At 45.0% G+C, this 17852-nt stretch overlaps 1 protein-coding gene across 1 annotated transcript in view; it reads right to left on the reverse strand.

Moving 5' to 3' along the window:
• LOC147106637 (kielin/chordin-like protein) overlaps nt 1–17852 on the reverse strand; it is a 79672-nt gene that overhangs the window by 18902 nt on the left and 42918 nt on the right. The window contains exons 14-15 of the mRNA XM_086008496.1: nt 16361–16482; nt 1782–1956 (exon numbers count right to left, since the gene is read on the reverse strand). Coding sequence (XP_085864622.1) covers nt 1782–1956; nt 16361–16482 — 297 coding nt within the window. The remainder of the gene's footprint in view (nt 1–1781; nt 1957–16360; nt 16483–17852) is intronic.

The following is a 17852-nucleotide window of genomic DNA, read 5'->3' on the forward strand; positions in this document are numbered from 1 at the left end:
CTTGCATTTTGTCGCAGTCTTCCTCAGTATTAACTATACCCCCAATTTGGTGTCATCTGCAAATTTGGAATTGTAATTCCGATTCCCGAGTCCAAATTGTTTATGTAAAAATTAAAGTCGGTGCAACCCAGCAGAGTGGATAGATGGTATTACAGTTAGTGTTCGATACAAGTGCCTTATCAGGATTTGGTCCTGTGAGGACATTTAGGGCTGAGATGAGGAGAAACTTCTTCACTCAGAGGGTGGTGAATCTGTGGAATTCTCAACCACCGAAGGCTGTGGAGGCCAAGTCACTGAATATATTTAAGAAGGAGATAGATAGATTTCTAGACACAAAAAGCGTCAAGGGGTATGGAGAGAGAGCGGGAATATGGTATTGAGATAGAGGATCAGCCATGATCATATTGAATGGCAGAGCAGGTTCGAAGGGCCGAATGGCCTACTCCTGCTCCTATTATTCTATGTTTCTATTCAGAGTGTGAATAAAACTTTTAAGAGGACCAAGATCAGCACAGTTGGTAGTTACCTTCGCAAAATAATAAGTGATGATTTTCATAGAATCATAGAATGGTTACAGCACAGAAGGAGGCCATTCAGCCCGTCGAGCCCGTGCCGGTATTGAAAAACTAGGAAGCGAGCCTGTGGAAGGGGGCCTATAGCAGCCAAACGAAAGCCATGCCAGAGCATCTTGTGCCACGTCAACGAGCCCAAGTTTTGGGGAGGAATTCAGACTGGGACGTATAACGGTCACTCAGATTGCGTGCAACAAGGCTGCGAAGAGATGTGAAAATTAGGATGGGGATTTAGAAATCAATATGCTGGGCAGAGGGAGCCAGTAGAGGTTTGTAGGGATGGAGGCAATGGGTGTGCAAGACATAGTCCAGGAGAAGATGTTGAAGGATGGATTAGCCAAGATGGAGTGTGGAGACAGAGAAGCCAGCAAGGAAGGATTTGAGAGATCAATCCTTAAAATGATGAAGGTGTAGATTAGTGTTTCAGCAGTGATAATGGAGAGTGGGCGATGTTCTGGAGGTGGAGGAATGAGGTCGTGGTGAAGGAAAGATGAACAAACTTCCATTTATATAGCGCCTTTCATGGCCCCAGGAGGTCCCAAAGCACTTCACAGCAAATTAAGTACTTTAAGTGTAGTCACTATTGTAATGTAGGAAATGCAGCAGCTAATTTGCACACAGCAAGGTCCCATGAACAGCAATGTTATCATGACCAGATCATTTGTTTTAGAGGTTGCTTGAGGGACTAATATTGACCAGGGAGAAATTCCGCTGTTCTTTATCTAATTGTGCTATGGGATTTTTTACATCCACATGAGAGGGCAGACGGGGCCTCGGTTTAATGTCTCATCCGAACCTCTGACAGGGCAGCATTCCCTCAGTGCTGCACTGAAGCGTCAGCCTGGATTGTGTGCTCAAGTGTCTGGAGTGGAACTTGAACCCACAAGCTGAGCTAATGTCAGCACTCAACACCAGGAGCTGATGTCAGGAATTAAATGCAGTGCCAGTGGTCACACACTGGATGTACCAAAGGGCCAGAATGTGACAATTTGATGGCTGGGTATCACATCTGAGTCATGTGTTGCACCCAAACTCTGTGTCACACTCGATCTACATGTTGCTCATTCATCCATGGCTGTTACTGGAGATGAAGAGCATTCCTCTCTCTTGCCCCGTGTTGGATAATGCTCAAGATGAGTTACGCTGCATATCTGAGAGCTGCCACCTCTCTTACCCTGCCCTCAGTTCTCCACTGGGTGAGCTGCATACCTGAATGCTGAATGGAGATGTTTGGTGAATCAGAGTAAGGAAGTTCCACTTCTGTGTTGTTAACTCGAACTGGGCTCCTAGTTGAAAGCTCGATGGTTCTATTTTCAATCTGTACAATCAGGGCCTTTGTCCCAGGCTCAACAGAACTGGCATTCCATTTACTATGGTAAACTACCTAAAGAGACCAAATAGTTATTAGGAAGCAGCCATAAATTATTTTGTGTAGTTATCAATTCTAATTTACATAAATATTTATTAAAAGTCACTGGATTTGGGCACTGGGGTTGAGTCAGGTGCTGGCCATTGCATCTGTCTGGAGGAGGCAAGTTAGAACTGAGGGTCCACATGAGGCCAGGCCTCTGAATAGGGTGTGGGTGCAATGATTGGGAACGGTGCTGGGGCTAGGGCCTGGGGTGATGTCTGGCAGGGCTGGCTGTGGGGAAGGTGGTAAGGTTGGGTGCGGGGTGGGAGGGGGGTGCTGCGGGGGAGGAGGGTTTGGATTGGAAAAGCTGGGAATAGAATTGTTCTGGGGAGTGGCCACCATGAAGCAGTTATGCTTAGACAGCAGAGGTCCGTAGTGTCGACCATCCATAACGCGCTGTATGGCTTCATTCCAAGCTTCAGAGAGTTCCACTGGGTCGTGAGTGATCTGATATAGCCAGGTTAGGGGAGCAAAACCCTGTAGCCACTTCCAATCTGGAGCAGGTCAGTGCCCCTTCCTGAACTCAATTCCGATCTTCAGTGCCCAGTTTACGGGAACTTTGACTCTGAGACGGGCGATGTGATCAAAGGTGCACAGCGGCGACGATTAGCGATGGCTTCAATCAACTCAAGTCTGCTTCCATTGTTCTATCTGTGTTCTGGACAAAATAGAACTAACAAATTCCCAGCAGTCACCTCTGACACTTTCAAACTCTTGAGAGTAGAAATTTGTCTTGATTAGTAGCGCAAAATGGGCAGTATCGGGTTGGGCACCTGTTTTACGCCCTGCCTGGTAGTCAATCCCATTGACTGCAACAAATATTGGGCAGGGTGTATAACAGGCAGCCGATGCGATACCGCCCAAGCCGAATTTCTAATTGCTTCAGCAGTGTCCGTTTTAGATCCATACAAAATATTGGATGGAGGCAGGTCTGATAGATCCGTGCTTTCATACAGATTTTCACTTTCTTTTGGCTCCAGACCCTGTGCAGGTCCTTCATTGCTGAAGTTGCAAAGCCGATTCTCCTCAGTACGTCTGGTTTGCCACACTCATCCGATGACAGCTTGCTACCTCGGTAGATAAAGTCGTCCACTGCCTCCACATTGTAAATGCCTAGTATTGCAGTGTTTGCGCCGACACTCTGGACTTTTGTATTTGCCTAAGAAACCAGTAGCCCAAAGGTGACTGCCTCATGCTGAAACTCCATTGTGTTGCTGAGATTGCTCGCATCCTGACCAAGGAGAGTGACATGATCTGTAGTGCAGGTTGGAAAAAATGCTCCGATCGATGGCAATGTCATTATGTGTGGGATCCACATGGCACAGGACATTGGGGTCAATTTTTGTCTTCACCACATGGGTAGTAATCTGGTGAAGTAGATCAACCACCCATTGTTGAACCCGCCTGATTTTTTTAATGGAATGGAAATTGGATGGATTCTACAATGAAAGAATAACCTATTCCTCCAGATTACTACCCATGTGATGAAGATGAAAATTGACCCTACTGTCCCTCAACAATAATCATCTCTGAACACTCAAGGGCACTGGGCATTGGCCCTCCACAATAATAACCAGACAAATCTTAAAAACATTATCAAGCATATGAACATCAGCAAGGACAACAGGATTAACATATCAACGAAAACACTTAGTATAGGATCACCATAATAAAGATCATTCATAACATCAACACGAATACTAACATCAAGAATACCAGCAGCAACACTAAGAACATCAATATCAACCACACCATCACGAATGTCAACATAAGGAACACCACTATCAACAAGAACAGTATCAGCACCAAGAACAGCAGCAGCATCAACAAGAATGCCATCAAGAGTGCCAACATCAAGACCGCCAACATCAAGACCGCCAACATTAACAAGAGCGCCAACATTAACAAGAGCGCGATCATCAACATTAACAAGAGCGCGATCATCACATTAACAAGAGCGCGATCATCAACATTAACAAGAGCGCGATCATCAACATTAACAAGAGCGCGATCATCAACATTAACAAGAGCGCGATCATCACATTAACAAGAGCGCGATCATCACATTAACAAGAGCGCGATCATCACATTAACAAGAGCGCGATCATCACATTAACAAGAGCGCGATCATCAACATTAACAAGAAGCCATCAACCAGAGCACATTCAACAAGAGCCATCCTCAGCAAGAGTGCCATCAATAATAACATTAACAAAATCATCATCTTGAACACCACCACCACCAACATCAACAAGAACAACACAAAGAATAGAACCAATGGCCTCAACACGGAGGTTCCTCAGAATGCTTTACAGGGCAGGGAGAAGAAACACTGCACAGGGTACAGGAGGGAGAAAGGGAGTAATGTAATAATTTGGGGGTGGGGGGTGGAAGGCACAATTTTTTTTTAGGAGGCTTTTGAACACAGGGAGGGAAGTAGCTTGATAAAGAGGTAATTATACCTTTTTGCAAGGCAATGGGTTGGCCACAGTTAAAGTACTGTGTGTAGTTTTGGGCAGTCAATTTAAAAAAGGATATTAAAGCTATAGCCAGTGTACAGGATGATACCAGAGATAAGAAACTATAGTTATGAGGTGAGACTTGAGATACTGGGACTATTACCACTGGAGCAGAGAAGGCTAAAAGGGATTTAAAATTAGGAAGGGTTTTGACAGAATTTCCTCAGTGATGAAGGGTCATCAATTTAAAACTGCCACTAAGATGGTGAAGAAAGAGGCTGGAAAACATTTCTTCACAGGAGTAGTTGAGGCAGAGACCATTACATTTTCTTTAATGGGACAATTGGATAAATGTAAAGGAGAAGGCGATACAAGGCTATGGGGAGAAAACAGGGCAGTGGAATTAATACTGGATTGATGGTAAAAAGCTGGTGTAAACACAAGGGGCCAAGTGGTCTCCTTCTTTGCTGTTAACTTCTATGATTCTATGGCCTGTTGCTGTTTATTCACCTTTCTCTTCATATGTTCGTTGTAGGGCAGAGGTTCTGGGAAGGATGTTCCAGTGGGATGGGATGTAGAATTTCACTAGAGCCGTGGAGAGCACGGAGAATAAGGAGTAACCCAGTTATCAAAGAAGCCAAGTGTACGTACGGAGGGGGAGGAAAGGATACATGGTTGGGGAAGATCACCTCAGATTGGGTGGAAAGTGGTGGATGAGAGATTTGGAAAGGAGGATGAGGATTTTGTAGTAATTCGCTAGAGCACAAGAAGTTAATGAAACTTGGCAAAGACGGGTTGATTGGCGTATGGGACTTTGTGTAGCTAAGGATGTGTGCCGCAATCTTCTGAATGTGTTTTCATTGTGGAGGGTGGAGGTGGTCTGGATAGAAGAGTGTTAGAGAGATTGAGCCTGGACAAGGTAAAGCCTGGATTAAGATTTTGGCTGTAATGCGGAAAGAGTTGGAGCAGACACAACCAATGTTATGCAGGTGGAAGAAGAGTCCTGGTGACAGAATAGATGTGGGTGAACGCTCTATTTGGAGTCAATCAGATTCAGCTGGAAGTGACCGCCAGGGAGGTTACATAGTCTTACATATGTACACATAGTATTTACAGCACAGAAACAGGCTATTCGGCCCAATAGGTCTATGCTGGTGTTTATGCTCCACATGAGCCTCCTCCCACCCTTCTTCATCAAACCTCATCAACATATCCTTCTATTCCTTTCTCCCTCATGTATTTATCTAGCTTCCCCTTAAATGTGTCTATGCTAGTCACCTCAACTACTCCTTGTAGTTGTGAGTTCCACATTCTAACCACTCTGTGGGTAAAGAAGTTTCTCCTGAATTCCCTATTGGAGATATTAGTGACTATTTTATATTTATGGTCCCTACTTCTGGTCTCCCCCTCAACTGGAAACATCTTCTCTACGTCTACCCTATCAAACCCTTTCATAATCTTAAAGACCTCTGTCAGGTCATTCTCAGTCTTCTCTTTTCTAGAGGAAAGAGCCACAGCCTGTTCAATCCTTCCTGATAGGTATAACCTCTCAGTTCTGGTATCATTCTAGTAAATCTTTTTTGCACCTTCTCCAGTGCCTCTATATGCTTTTTTATAATATGGAAATCTGAACTGTTCACAGTACTCCAAGTATGGTCCAATCAAGGTTAACATACCTTCTCTGCTTAGAACATAAGAACATAAGAAGTAGGAGCAGGAGTAGGCCATACGGCCCCTCGGGCCTGCTCCGCCATTCAATAGGGTCATGGCTGATCCGAACCTAGACTCACGTCCACTTCCCTGCCCGCTCCCCGTAACCCCTAATTCCCTTATCAGCTAGGAAACTGTCTATCTCCGTTTTAAATTTATTTAATGTCGCAGCTTCCACAGCTCTCTGGGGTAGCAAATTCCATAGATTTACTACCCTCTGAGTGAAGTTTCTCCTCATCTCAGTTTTGAAACGGCAGCCCCTTATTCTAAGATTATGCCCCCTAGTTCTAGTCTCACCCATCAGTGGAGACATCCTCCCCGCATCCACCCGATCAAGCCCCCTCACAATCTTATATGTTTCGATAAGATCGCCTCTCATTCTTCTGAATTCCAATGAGTAGAGGCCCAACCTATTCAACCTTTCCTCATAAGTCAACCCCCTCATCTCCAGAATCAACCGAGTGAACCTTCTCTGAACTGCCTCGAGAGCAAGTATATATTTTCTTAAATATGGAAACCAAAACTGTACGCAGTATTCCAGGTATGGCCTCACCAGTACCCTGTATAACTGCAGCAAGACTTCCCTGCTTTTATACTCCATCCCCCTTGCAATAAAAGCCAAGATTTCATTGGCCTTCCTGATCACCTGCTGTACCTGCATACTAACCTTCTGTGTTTCATGCACCAGGACCCCCAGATCCCTTTGTACTGTAGCACTTTGCAGTTTCTTTCCATTTAGATAATAACTTGCTCTTTGATTTTTTCTGCCAAAGTGCATAACCTCACACTTTCCAACATTATATTCCATCTGCCAAATTTCTGCCCACTCACTTAGCCTGTCTATGTCCTTTTGCAGGTTTTTTATGTCCTCCTCACTCACTGCTTTCCCTCCCATCTTTGTATCATCGGCAAACTTGGATATGTTGCACTCGGTCCCTTCCTCCAAATCGTTAATATAGATTGTAAAGAGTTGGGGTCCCAGCACTGACCCCTGCGGAACACCACTAGTCACTGATTGCCAACCCGAGAATGAACCATTTATCCCAACTCTCTGCTTTCTGTTAGATAGCCAATCTTCCACCCATGCCAGTATATTACCCCCAATCCCGTGATTTTTTAACTTGATCAGTAATCTTTTGTGTGGAACCTTGTCAAATGCCTTTTGGAAGTCCAAATACACCACATCCACTGGTTCCCCTTTATCCACCCTGTTTGTTACGTCCTCAAAGAATTCGAGCAAATTTGTCAAACATGACTTCCCCTTCATAAAACTGTGCTGACTCTGTCCGATTAAATTATGCTTATCCAAATGTCCTGTTACTGCTTCCTTAATAATGGACTCCAACATTTTACCAACCACAGATGTTAGGCTAACTGGTCTATAGTTTCCAGCCTTTTGTCTACCTCCCTTTTTAAATAAGGGCGTTACATTAGCAGTTTTCCAATCTGCTGGGACCTTTGCTGAATCCAGGGAGTTTTGGAAAATTACCATCAATGCATTCGCAATCCCTACCGCTACTTCTCTCAAGACCCTAGGATGTAAGCCATCAGATCCAGGGGATTTATCAGCCTTAAGTCCCATTATCATACCGAGTACCATCTCCTTAGTGATTTTAATCGTGTTTAGCTCCTCCCCCCCTATAGCCCCCTGTTTGTCCAGCGTTGGATATTTTTAGTATCCTCTACTGTAAAGACTGATACAAAATATTTGTTCAGCGTATTTGCCATCTCCATGTTCCCCACTACTAATTTCCCGGTCTCGTCCTCTAAGGGACCAACATTCACTTTAGCCACCCTTTTTCTTTTTATATAACTGTAGAAACTCTTGCTATCTGTTTTTATATTTTTTGCTAGTTGATTTCATAATCTATCTTCCCTTTCTTAATTAATCTTTTAGTTATTCTTTGCTGGCTTTTAAATGCTTCCCAATCTTCTATCCTCCCACTAGATTTGGCTACTTTATATGCCCTTGTTTTCAGTCGGATACTGTCCTTTATGACTTTACTTAGCCACGGATGGCTGTCTTTTCTTTTACGCCCCTTTTTCCTCAGTGGAATATATTTTTCTTGAAAGTTGTGAAATATCTCCTTGAATGTACACCACTGCTCATGTACCGTCTTACACCTTAATCTATTTTCCCAGTTCACTTTAGTCAACTCTGCTCTCATACCTTCATAGTCTCAATTCTATCCTTCTAGGAATGAACTTCAGTGTTTTGTTTGCTTTTTTATGGTCTTATTACCCTGCGTCGCTACTTTTATTGATTTGTGTATCTGTACCCCAAGATCCCTCTGCTCTTCAACCCCACTTAGCCACTTAGTTTCCAAGGTGTGTGTGGCCTCCTTATTCTTCCTACCAAAATGTACCCCCTTACACTTATCTATATTTAAGTTCATTTGCCAATTACACGCGCATTCTGCAAGTTTATTAATGTCTTCCTGTATTTTGTCGCAGTCCTCTGTATTAACTACACTCCCCAGAACGTTGATGGTAGATATGTTCGTACTGGTATGTCCAGCACTCTGTTGATGGTAGATATGTTCGTACTGGTATGTCCAGCATTCTGTTGATGGTAGATATGTTCGTACTGGTATGTCCAGCATTCTGTTGATGGTAGATATGTTCGTATTGGCATGTCCAGCATTCTGTTGATGATTGATATGTTCGTACTGGCATGTCCAGCATTCTGTTGATGGTAGATATGTTCGTACTGGTATGTCCAGCATTCTGTTGATGGTAGATATGTTCGTACTGGTATGTCCAGCATTCTGTTGATGGTAGATATGTTCGTATTGGCATGTCCAGCATTCTGTTGATGGTAGATATGTTCACACTGGCATGTCCAGCATTCTGTTGATGATTGATATGTTCGTATTGGCATGTCCAGCATTCTGTTGATGGTAGATATGTTCGTATTGGCATGTCCAGCATTCTGTTGATGGTAGCTATGTTCGTATTGGCATGTCCAGCATTCTGTTGATGGTAGATATGTTCGTACTGGTATGTCCAGCATTCTTGTTAAGTCCGTGAATGATTGAGACACGGACCAGCAGGAGTGAAAACAAACAAGTCTTTACTGGTGGAAGTCAATAGTGAAACTAACAAACAGAGGCTCTCTAGCGCCTTTTATACAGGGGTGGTCACTGCCGGTACTGCAGTCTGAGACCAGTTATTCTCTTAAAGGTACATACACAACAATTCCTCCCCTTTTAGATAAACAGTACATAACATTCATGTAACAACTAAATGATAACTAATTACAATCACAATCACGGTTGCTAGATACATTGGTTAAGTTTAAGCAATTATAAGTTCAGTCTTTGAGGAGGCTTCCTGATTCTGTCTGGATAACGCCTCTTTGGGGTATCAGGTTCTTCTGGCAATGTTGAGTCGAGATCAATGTCGGTGTTTGGTTCATCTGCTTCCAATATCACCGATTCTGCGGTAGCTGCAATTGGTACGTCGATTTCATTGCCAGGTGTATCAGATCGTGGTGTGGAGTTGACGTTTTCCAGTGACTCTAGAATCTGGTCAGCATGGCGTCTTACAATGCTCTCTCCAACGTCCACGGTATACATGAGAGGTCCTTGCCGTGTACAAATCATTCCTGGCTGCCATTTCTCAGTGCGGCAGTCCCGGGCCAAAACTGGTTGACCTATCTTAAAACTCCTGGTCGGCCTTTCATTCATACTCTGAAACTGCCTGTTCTCCACATCTCTTCGGACGTTTGGCTTAACCAAATCCAAGCGGCATCATAGTCTTCGATTGAAGAACATCATGGCTGGGGTTTGGTTGGTAACCGCATGTGTTGCATTCCGGTAGGCAAACAAGAAGTTGTCCACCTTGTGTTGCAGAGGTATATCTTCATTACACATTGCCTTGATAGCCTTCTTGAATGTTTGGACAAACCTTTCAGCCAATCCATTAGTGGCTGGATGATATGGGGCAGATGTGTAATGCTTAACGCCATTGTTCTTTAAGAACCTCCGGAACTCTTCAGACACAATCTGTGGTCCATTGTCAGAGCAAATCTGTTCAGGCAGCCCATTCCTGGCGAATATGGTTCGCAAAACTGTGATAGTTTTTTCCGTGGTGGTTGAGGACATTTTTATTGCCTCTGGCCACTTTGAATGTGCATCCACCGCAATTAAAAACATCGAGTCCATGAAGGCACCAGCAAAATCAATGTGCACCCGTTGCCATGGAGATGAGGGCCACTCCCCTGGATGCAGAGGAGCTTGTGGTGGGGTGTTTTGGACCTTCTGGCATCCTGCACAGCTCTTGGTCATCTCTTCGATTTCTCTATCGATTCCCGGCCACCACACAAACGCTCTGGCTAAGTTCTTCATTTTTACCCCACCCAGATGACCCTGAAGAAGCTCATTGAGTACTCTATCCGTCAACTTAGGTGGAATTACTACTCTGGATCCACACATCAAGGTTCCGCTGCACACTGACAACTGTTCTCTTCTCGGTGAGAATGCTGGCAGCAGTGGTTCGCCATGTGCTGGCCATCCCTTCACCGTTAAATCATAGACCCGTGATAGTGTCGGGTCATTCCGTGTTTCCTTTTCTATGTTTGCATTCGTCACAGGGAGACATTCGATTATGGTCGAGTGGAATAACTCCATTGGATCCACTGCAAGGTCTTCTTCTTCCACCGTCGGCAACGGTAGGCGTGACAATCCATCAGCATTTCCATGCTGTTTAGTTCCTTTGTACTCGATGTCATATTGGTGTGCCCCTAGGAAAAGGGACCATCTCTGCAGCCGTTGTGCCGTCATTATCGGTACGCCCTTCTGAGGGTTGAAAATGGAGACAAGAGGTTGATGATCGGTTAGTAGAGTAAATTTTTGACCGTGCAGATAGTGATTGAACTTCTTCACCCCCCACACTAGGCTGAGGGCCTCTCTGTCAATCTGGGCATAGTTACGCTCGGCAGAAGTTAACGAGCGTGACGCAAAAGCTATCGGCCTCTCTAAACCATCAAGGAATTTATGTGACAGTACCGCCCCAATGCCGTAGGGAGACGCATCACACGCCAGCCTGATTGGCAGTGCTGGGTTGTAGTGAGCCAATACTTCCCTTGAAGTGATTAAGTCCTTAATCTTCTGAAAAGCATGCTTACAATCATCGCTCCATTTCCATGCTACCCCCGTTCGTAGCAGGGCGTTCAGTGGGTGCAAAATTGTCGACAAATTCGGCAAAAACTTATGAAAGTAATTCACCAACCCGAGGAATGACCTCAGTTGCGACACATTTTCAGGCGCTGGGGCCTTAACAACCGCTTCAATTTTGTCAGGGGACTTATGTAACCCCTCTTCATCAATCACGTGGCCACAATCCGATATCTGTTTCTTAAAAAATTCGCACTTGGGGCGGTTGGCTCGCAGCCCATGTTTCCGTAGTCTAGTGAGCACCTGTTCTAGGTTGTTAAGGTGTTCACTGTCATCTTCACCTGTTACAAGGATGTCGTCCAAGTAACACTGAGTCCCCGGAATCCCTTGCAGGACTTGTTCCATCGCTCTTTGCCATATCGCCGGAGCCGATGCTACTCCGAATACCAATCGATGATACTGGTAAAGACCTTTGTGAGTGTTTATCGTGAGGTACTTCCTAGAGGACTCTTCAACCTCCATCTGCAAATATGCTTGTGCTAGGTCAATGTTTGTAAAACGCTTCCCTCCAGACAGTGAGGCAACGATGTCTTCTATCCTTGGAAGAGGATATTGTACTGTGTGAAGGACAGGGTTCACCGTCACCTTGAAATCCCCACAGATGCGAATCTTCCTTGGCTCTCCGGACTTATTGCTTAACGTTTTCTTCATGACAGGAACGATGGGTGTCGCCCACTCGCTCCAGTCGACCTTAGACAACACGCCCGCCTTCTCCAGATTCTCTAGCTCTGCCTCGACGGCTGGGCGAATTGCATATGGTACCGGTCTTGCTTTGAAAAACTTGGGAACTGCATTCTCTTCTATTTTTATTGAGGTGGTTACGCCTTTAAGCGTGCCCAGTTCTTGTTGAAATACCTCTTTGGCGTTAGCTAAGATTGTTGACAATCGTCCAGGAGTGACGTCTTCATCTTTTTTACCATCCACCGTCATTGCATGAATGGAATGCCAATCAAGTTTATCTTCCTGATCCATTCCCGTCCCAATAACGGTGGTCCACCATTTGGCAGTATGTAGAAATTCAATTTCCGTATTTTCTTGCCATTGTATTCGACAGGCACCCTTATTTTTCCTCTGGGGTATACTTTTTGCCCCGTATACGTCGTCAAGACGATGGATGTCTCTCTCAAGGGTATGTGTGAAAATAGCCGCTCGTAGTCTCGTCGATTCATGACGGTTAGCGCTGATCCTGTATCCAATTCCATTTTAACTTGGGACCCTGCTATCGTGAGGGTGACCCAAATGGTTCGGTGATCCTCTTTTGCGATTACATTGTGAAGTTTGAGACAGCTTAGTCTCCTGTTTCCGGATTCACTATCGCTCATCTGGTCTTCAGAACTACTGTCCGTCATCTTTTGTACTTTCTTGTACGGTTCCTTAGTAGCCTTTTTGTTGTCGCTGGTCTTCTTCCCAGACCTGCAAACTCGTGCAATGTGTCCAATCTTCCCGCATTGTCTGCATATTTTGTCTTTGGACCAGCAGTCCTTCTGGTCATGGTTAGTTCTGCCGCAGCGATAACATTTTGCAAATCCCCGTGTCATTTCGTGGGTGCCGTATTCCTGTGGTTTTTGTTGAATTTCTGCAGCTCCCCTGGCTGCTGCTTCATACGATACTGCCACGCTGAAAGCCTTATCTAGCGTCAGCTCTTTTTCTGAGAGTAACTTCTTCTGTGTTCCCTCACTCAGGAGTCCACAGACAAATTTGTCCCGTAGGGTATCTGCCAGTCCTGCTCCAAACTGGCAGTGCTTTGATAGCTTGCGTAGTTCCGTAAGATACTCAGCATTGCTCTCATCTTTGTGCTGAGTTCTCCTGTGGAATTTAAATCTTTCTGCTATCAACAGCGGTGCAGGGTTTAAGTGTTCCTGTAGGACAGCAACAATTTCGTTAAAACTCTTTGCCTTCGGTTTGGCTGGAGTAATCAGGTCCCGCAATAGGCCATACGTTCTAGCGCCCATTAAGTTTAGCAATATCGATGCCTTTTTCCCCTCCGCTATTTCGTTTGCCTCGAAATATACCTCGACTCTTTCCACATACGTGGTCCAGTCCTCTAATGTATTATCAAAAGCAGTGATACAGCCAGTCTTCGGCATCTTGCAATTCTAAAATGGCACCTCCTGCGCTTTGCCTTCTTCCCTGATTTAACAAAATGGCGCCTCCCGCGCTTTGCCTTCTTCCCCGCTGTTGTTCGCGCTGCTTTCCACGGTTTCTTGCGCGTTAAATATTGATTCTTTTTCTTTTATTATTTTCCCGTCGTGGAGCGGACCCTCTGGGACACTTCCCTCCCTCTTCTTAGGTCCGAACGCTGCCCGGCTTCGAAGCACCGGCCGCGCCCTGTGTGCTCCACCCTCTCTCTCTCTCTTTGCTTCTCGACTCACTGCCCGGCCCCGTTGAAAAGCCACCCGATCGAGCTTCAGCCCACCGCAGCCCAGGAAGGATCAGAGCACTACCTGCCACCAGCCCGATTAGCTGGGAAACCACAGACCGAGGAACCCAACCTGGCTCTGGAAAGTCACTCCTGCAAGTTTTCAAACCGATGATTGACGGTTGCTGCCCGTTTCCCGAGTTTCTTTGGACTCAATTTTTTTTTTTTCTTTCTTCTGGCTCCGACCTTCAACAACATCGTCTGAGGTGCTGCCGAGTTGCAGGTAAGTTCGTTTCTTACTCGTCGCCAGTGTTAAGTCCGTGAATGATTGAGACACGGACAAGCAGGAGTGAAAACAAACAAGTCTTTACTGGTGGAAGTCAATAGCGAAACTAACAAACAGAGGCTCTCTAGCGCCTTTTATACAGGGTGGTCACTGCCGGTACTGCAGTCTGAGACCAGTTATTCTCTTAAAGGTACATACACAACAATTCTGTTGATGGTAGATATGTTCGTACTGGCATGTCCAGCATTCTGTTGATGATTTATATGTTCGTATTGGCATGTCCAGCATTCTGTTGATGGTAGATATGTTCGTACTGGTATGTCCAGCATTCTGTTGATGATTGATATGTTCGTACTGGTATGTCCAGCATTCTGTTGATGGTAGATATGTTCGTACTGGCATGTCCAGCATTCTGTTGATTGATATGTTCGTACTGGCATGTCCAGCGTTCTGTTGACAATAGATATGTTCGTACTGGCATGTCCAGCATTCTGTTGATTGATATATTCGTACTGGCATGTCCAGCGTTCTGTTGACAATAGATATGTTCGTACTGGCATGTCCAGCATTCTGTTGATTGATATGTTCGTACTGGTATGTCCAGCGTTCTGTTGACAATAGATATGTTCGTACTGGCATATCCAGCATTCTGTTGATCGATATGTTCGTACTGGCATGTCCAGCATTCTGTTGATCGATATGTTCATACTGGCATGTCCAGCGTTCTGTTGATCGATATGTTTGTACTGGCATGTCCAGCGTTCTGTTGATCGATATGTTCGTACTGGCATGTCCAGCATTCTGTTGATCGATATGTTCGTACTGGCATGTCCAGCGTTCTGTTGATCGATATATTCATACTGGCATGTCCAGCATTCTGTTGACAATAGATATGCTCGTACTGGCATGTCCAGCATTCTGTTGATTGATATGTTCGTACTGGCATGTCCAGCATTCTGTTGATCGATATGTTCGTATTGGCATGTCCTGCGTTCTGTTGACAATAGATATGTTCGTACTGGCATGTCCAGCATTCTGTTGATTGATATGTTCGTACTGGCATGTCCAGCGTTCTGTTCTGTTGATTGATATGTTCATACTGGCATGTCCAGTATTCTGTTGATCGATATGTTCATACTGGCATGTCCAGCATTCTGTTGACAATAGATATGTTCGTACTGGCATGTCCAGCATTCTGTTGATTGATATGTTCGTACTGGCATGTCCAGCATTCTGTTGATCGATATGTTCGTATTGGCATGTCCTGCGTTCTGTTGACAATAGATATGTTCGTACTGGCATGTCCAGCATTCTGTTGATTGATATGTTCATACTGGCATGTCCAGCGTTCTGTTGATCGATAAGTTCGTACTGGCATGTCCAGCATTCTGTTGATCGATATGTTCGTACTGGCATGTCCAGCATTCTGTTGATCGATATGTTCGTACTGGCATGTCCAGCGTTCTGTTGATCGATAAGTTCGTACTGGCATGTCCCGCGTTCTGTTGACAATAGATATGTTCACACTGGCATGTCCAGCATTCTGTTGATTGATATGTTCGTACTGGCATGTCCAGCATTCTGTTGATTGATATGTTCGTACTGGCATGTCCAGTATTCTGTTGATTGATATGCAGGTGTGATTACTTTGCAGAACTGAGCATTGGACAGGGAAATGACCAACTTCCAGAAAAAATTGACCCTGTCCTCAGCAAAGGAAATGGCAACTACTGCAGAACAAAGTCATTTGGGTCAACAGTGTTGCAGATTCATTTCCCATGGAACTGCCTGATTCCTTCCTTCATTCCCATGCCCCAAGCATCTCCCTTAAGGTTACTGCCCATCTGTTTTTTGAGTTACTATATGGAAATTTCCAACATGTAAGGGGTAATTATATGAATCTTCGCTGTCGGTTGGTCCCTTGCCCACATATGGCCTAATTGCCAATATCCGACGAGAATGGTACACTGTCGCTCCCTCTCATTCACTGTAAGTGATCATTGGATGCTGGATGAATGTGGTAAATTGTCAGTCTCTCCCTCTCATTTCCCTCTTGATAAGTGACACTGGAATCTGGATGCGTGTGATAAAAGGTGACTCGCTGATACACCCGATTCTCCTGAAGGAAGGGCCTCACCTCCCATCAGTGTCTCTCTGTCTTCCTGTGGTGGTGTCTGCAGAGACCAGCATCCTGTGGGACTGAACCCAACCACAAGTGGCAGAGTCCCCACGTAAATGGAATCTGCTGCATCACTGGTCATATCTGTTGAGGGCTTAGATTGGAGCAAGGATCGTTTGCCCGCCACTTCAGTCCATTTGGGTAGCTCAGGATTGATACAGTCGGAACACAAAACGACAGCTCAACCATCATATAAACAGTACTTACAGTGAAACAGCTTGACTCACAGTCCTGGGCTAAAAGATAGGCACAGGTTCCACTGAGGTCATAGAAGAGCCCATCAAAGGTCACGTAGTGCGACTCTCCGAACACAGTGCAGGAAGCGCCCTCTGCAGGAAGACAGCGATACAGTGAGCAATTCAAAAACATATTTATAAAGAGAAAGAATTTTAATTTATGCCTACCACTTTATCACTATCCTCAGGGCACAACAGAGCATGTCACATCTAATGAATTACTGTTTTGAAGTGCAGTCACTGTGGTTGTGTAGGCAAAGTGTCAGCTGTGGCTCAGTTGGTAGCACCCTGGCCTCTGAGTCAGAAGGTTGTAGAGTTCAAGTTCCACTCCAGGGACTTGAGAATATAAAGCCTGGCTGACACTCCAGTGCAGTACTGAGGGAGTGCTGCACTGTTGGAGGTGCCTTCTTTCAGATGAGAACTTAAACCATCTGCTCTCTCAGGTAAAAGATCCCATGGCACTATTTCGAAGAAGAGCAGGGGAGTTATTCCGGTGTCCTGGCCAATATTTATCCCTCAACCAACATAACAAAAACAGATTATCTGGTCATTATCGCATTGCTGTTTGTGGGAGCTTGCTGTGCGCAAATTGGCTGCCGCGTTTCCCACATTACAACAGTGACTCCACTTCAAAAAGTACTTCATTGACTGTAAAGCGCTTTGAGGTGTCCTGTGGTCATGAAAGGCGCTATATAAATGCAAGTCTTTCTTTCTTTCAAATGTGGCTGCCAATTTATGCCCAGGTGGATCCCACAAACACTAAATTAGATGAAAAACCAGTTTATTTGTTTGAGGAATTTTGAGGAGCTATGGGATTTTTTTTTTTCATCCAACGGACTGGGTATCAATTTAGCGTCTCATCTAAAAGATGGCATCTCCGACAGTACAGCACTCCCTCAGTACTGCACTGAAATGTCAGTCTTGATTATGTGCTCAAGTCCTGGAATGGGACTTCAACCCACAACCTTCTGACTCAGCTGAAATTACTACCACTCTTCTCTGGCAATGCCATTCACTGAGTAAGATATTGGAGCAGGTGATAACAGCTTTTTCCTTGCCCTCAGTGGCTCCACAAAGAGACACACAACTGTCTCCACCCAAAGGACAATGATGTGTCTTGAAGGTGTGTCCAGGGTCATAAATACTAGGCTGGGACAGACACCAGAGTTTGCCTTGCCAAGCACCAGACACTTGCATATTAATAAAACCGGGCCCGTTCACCAACAGAATTATCCCAGTGCCCGAACAGAATTAAAACAGCACTCAAATAGAGGCACAAAAACACCCCACTACCCCAACAGAACTAACCCACAACCTCAACAGAACTAACCCACAACCTCAACAGAACCAGAACCCACGGCCTCAACTAGAACTAATCCACGACCTCAACTAGAACTAACCCACAACCTCAACAGAACTAACCCACGACCTCAAGTAGAACTAATCCACGACCTCAACTAGAA

Source organism: Somniosus microcephalus, chromosome 15 (assembly GCF_052327205.1).
Source record: "Somniosus microcephalus isolate GS21.2 chromosome 15, FLI_Smic_1.0, whole genome shotgun sequence".
Taxonomy (NCBI): domain Eukaryota; kingdom Metazoa; phylum Chordata; class Chondrichthyes; order Squaliformes; family Somniosidae; genus Somniosus; species Somniosus microcephalus.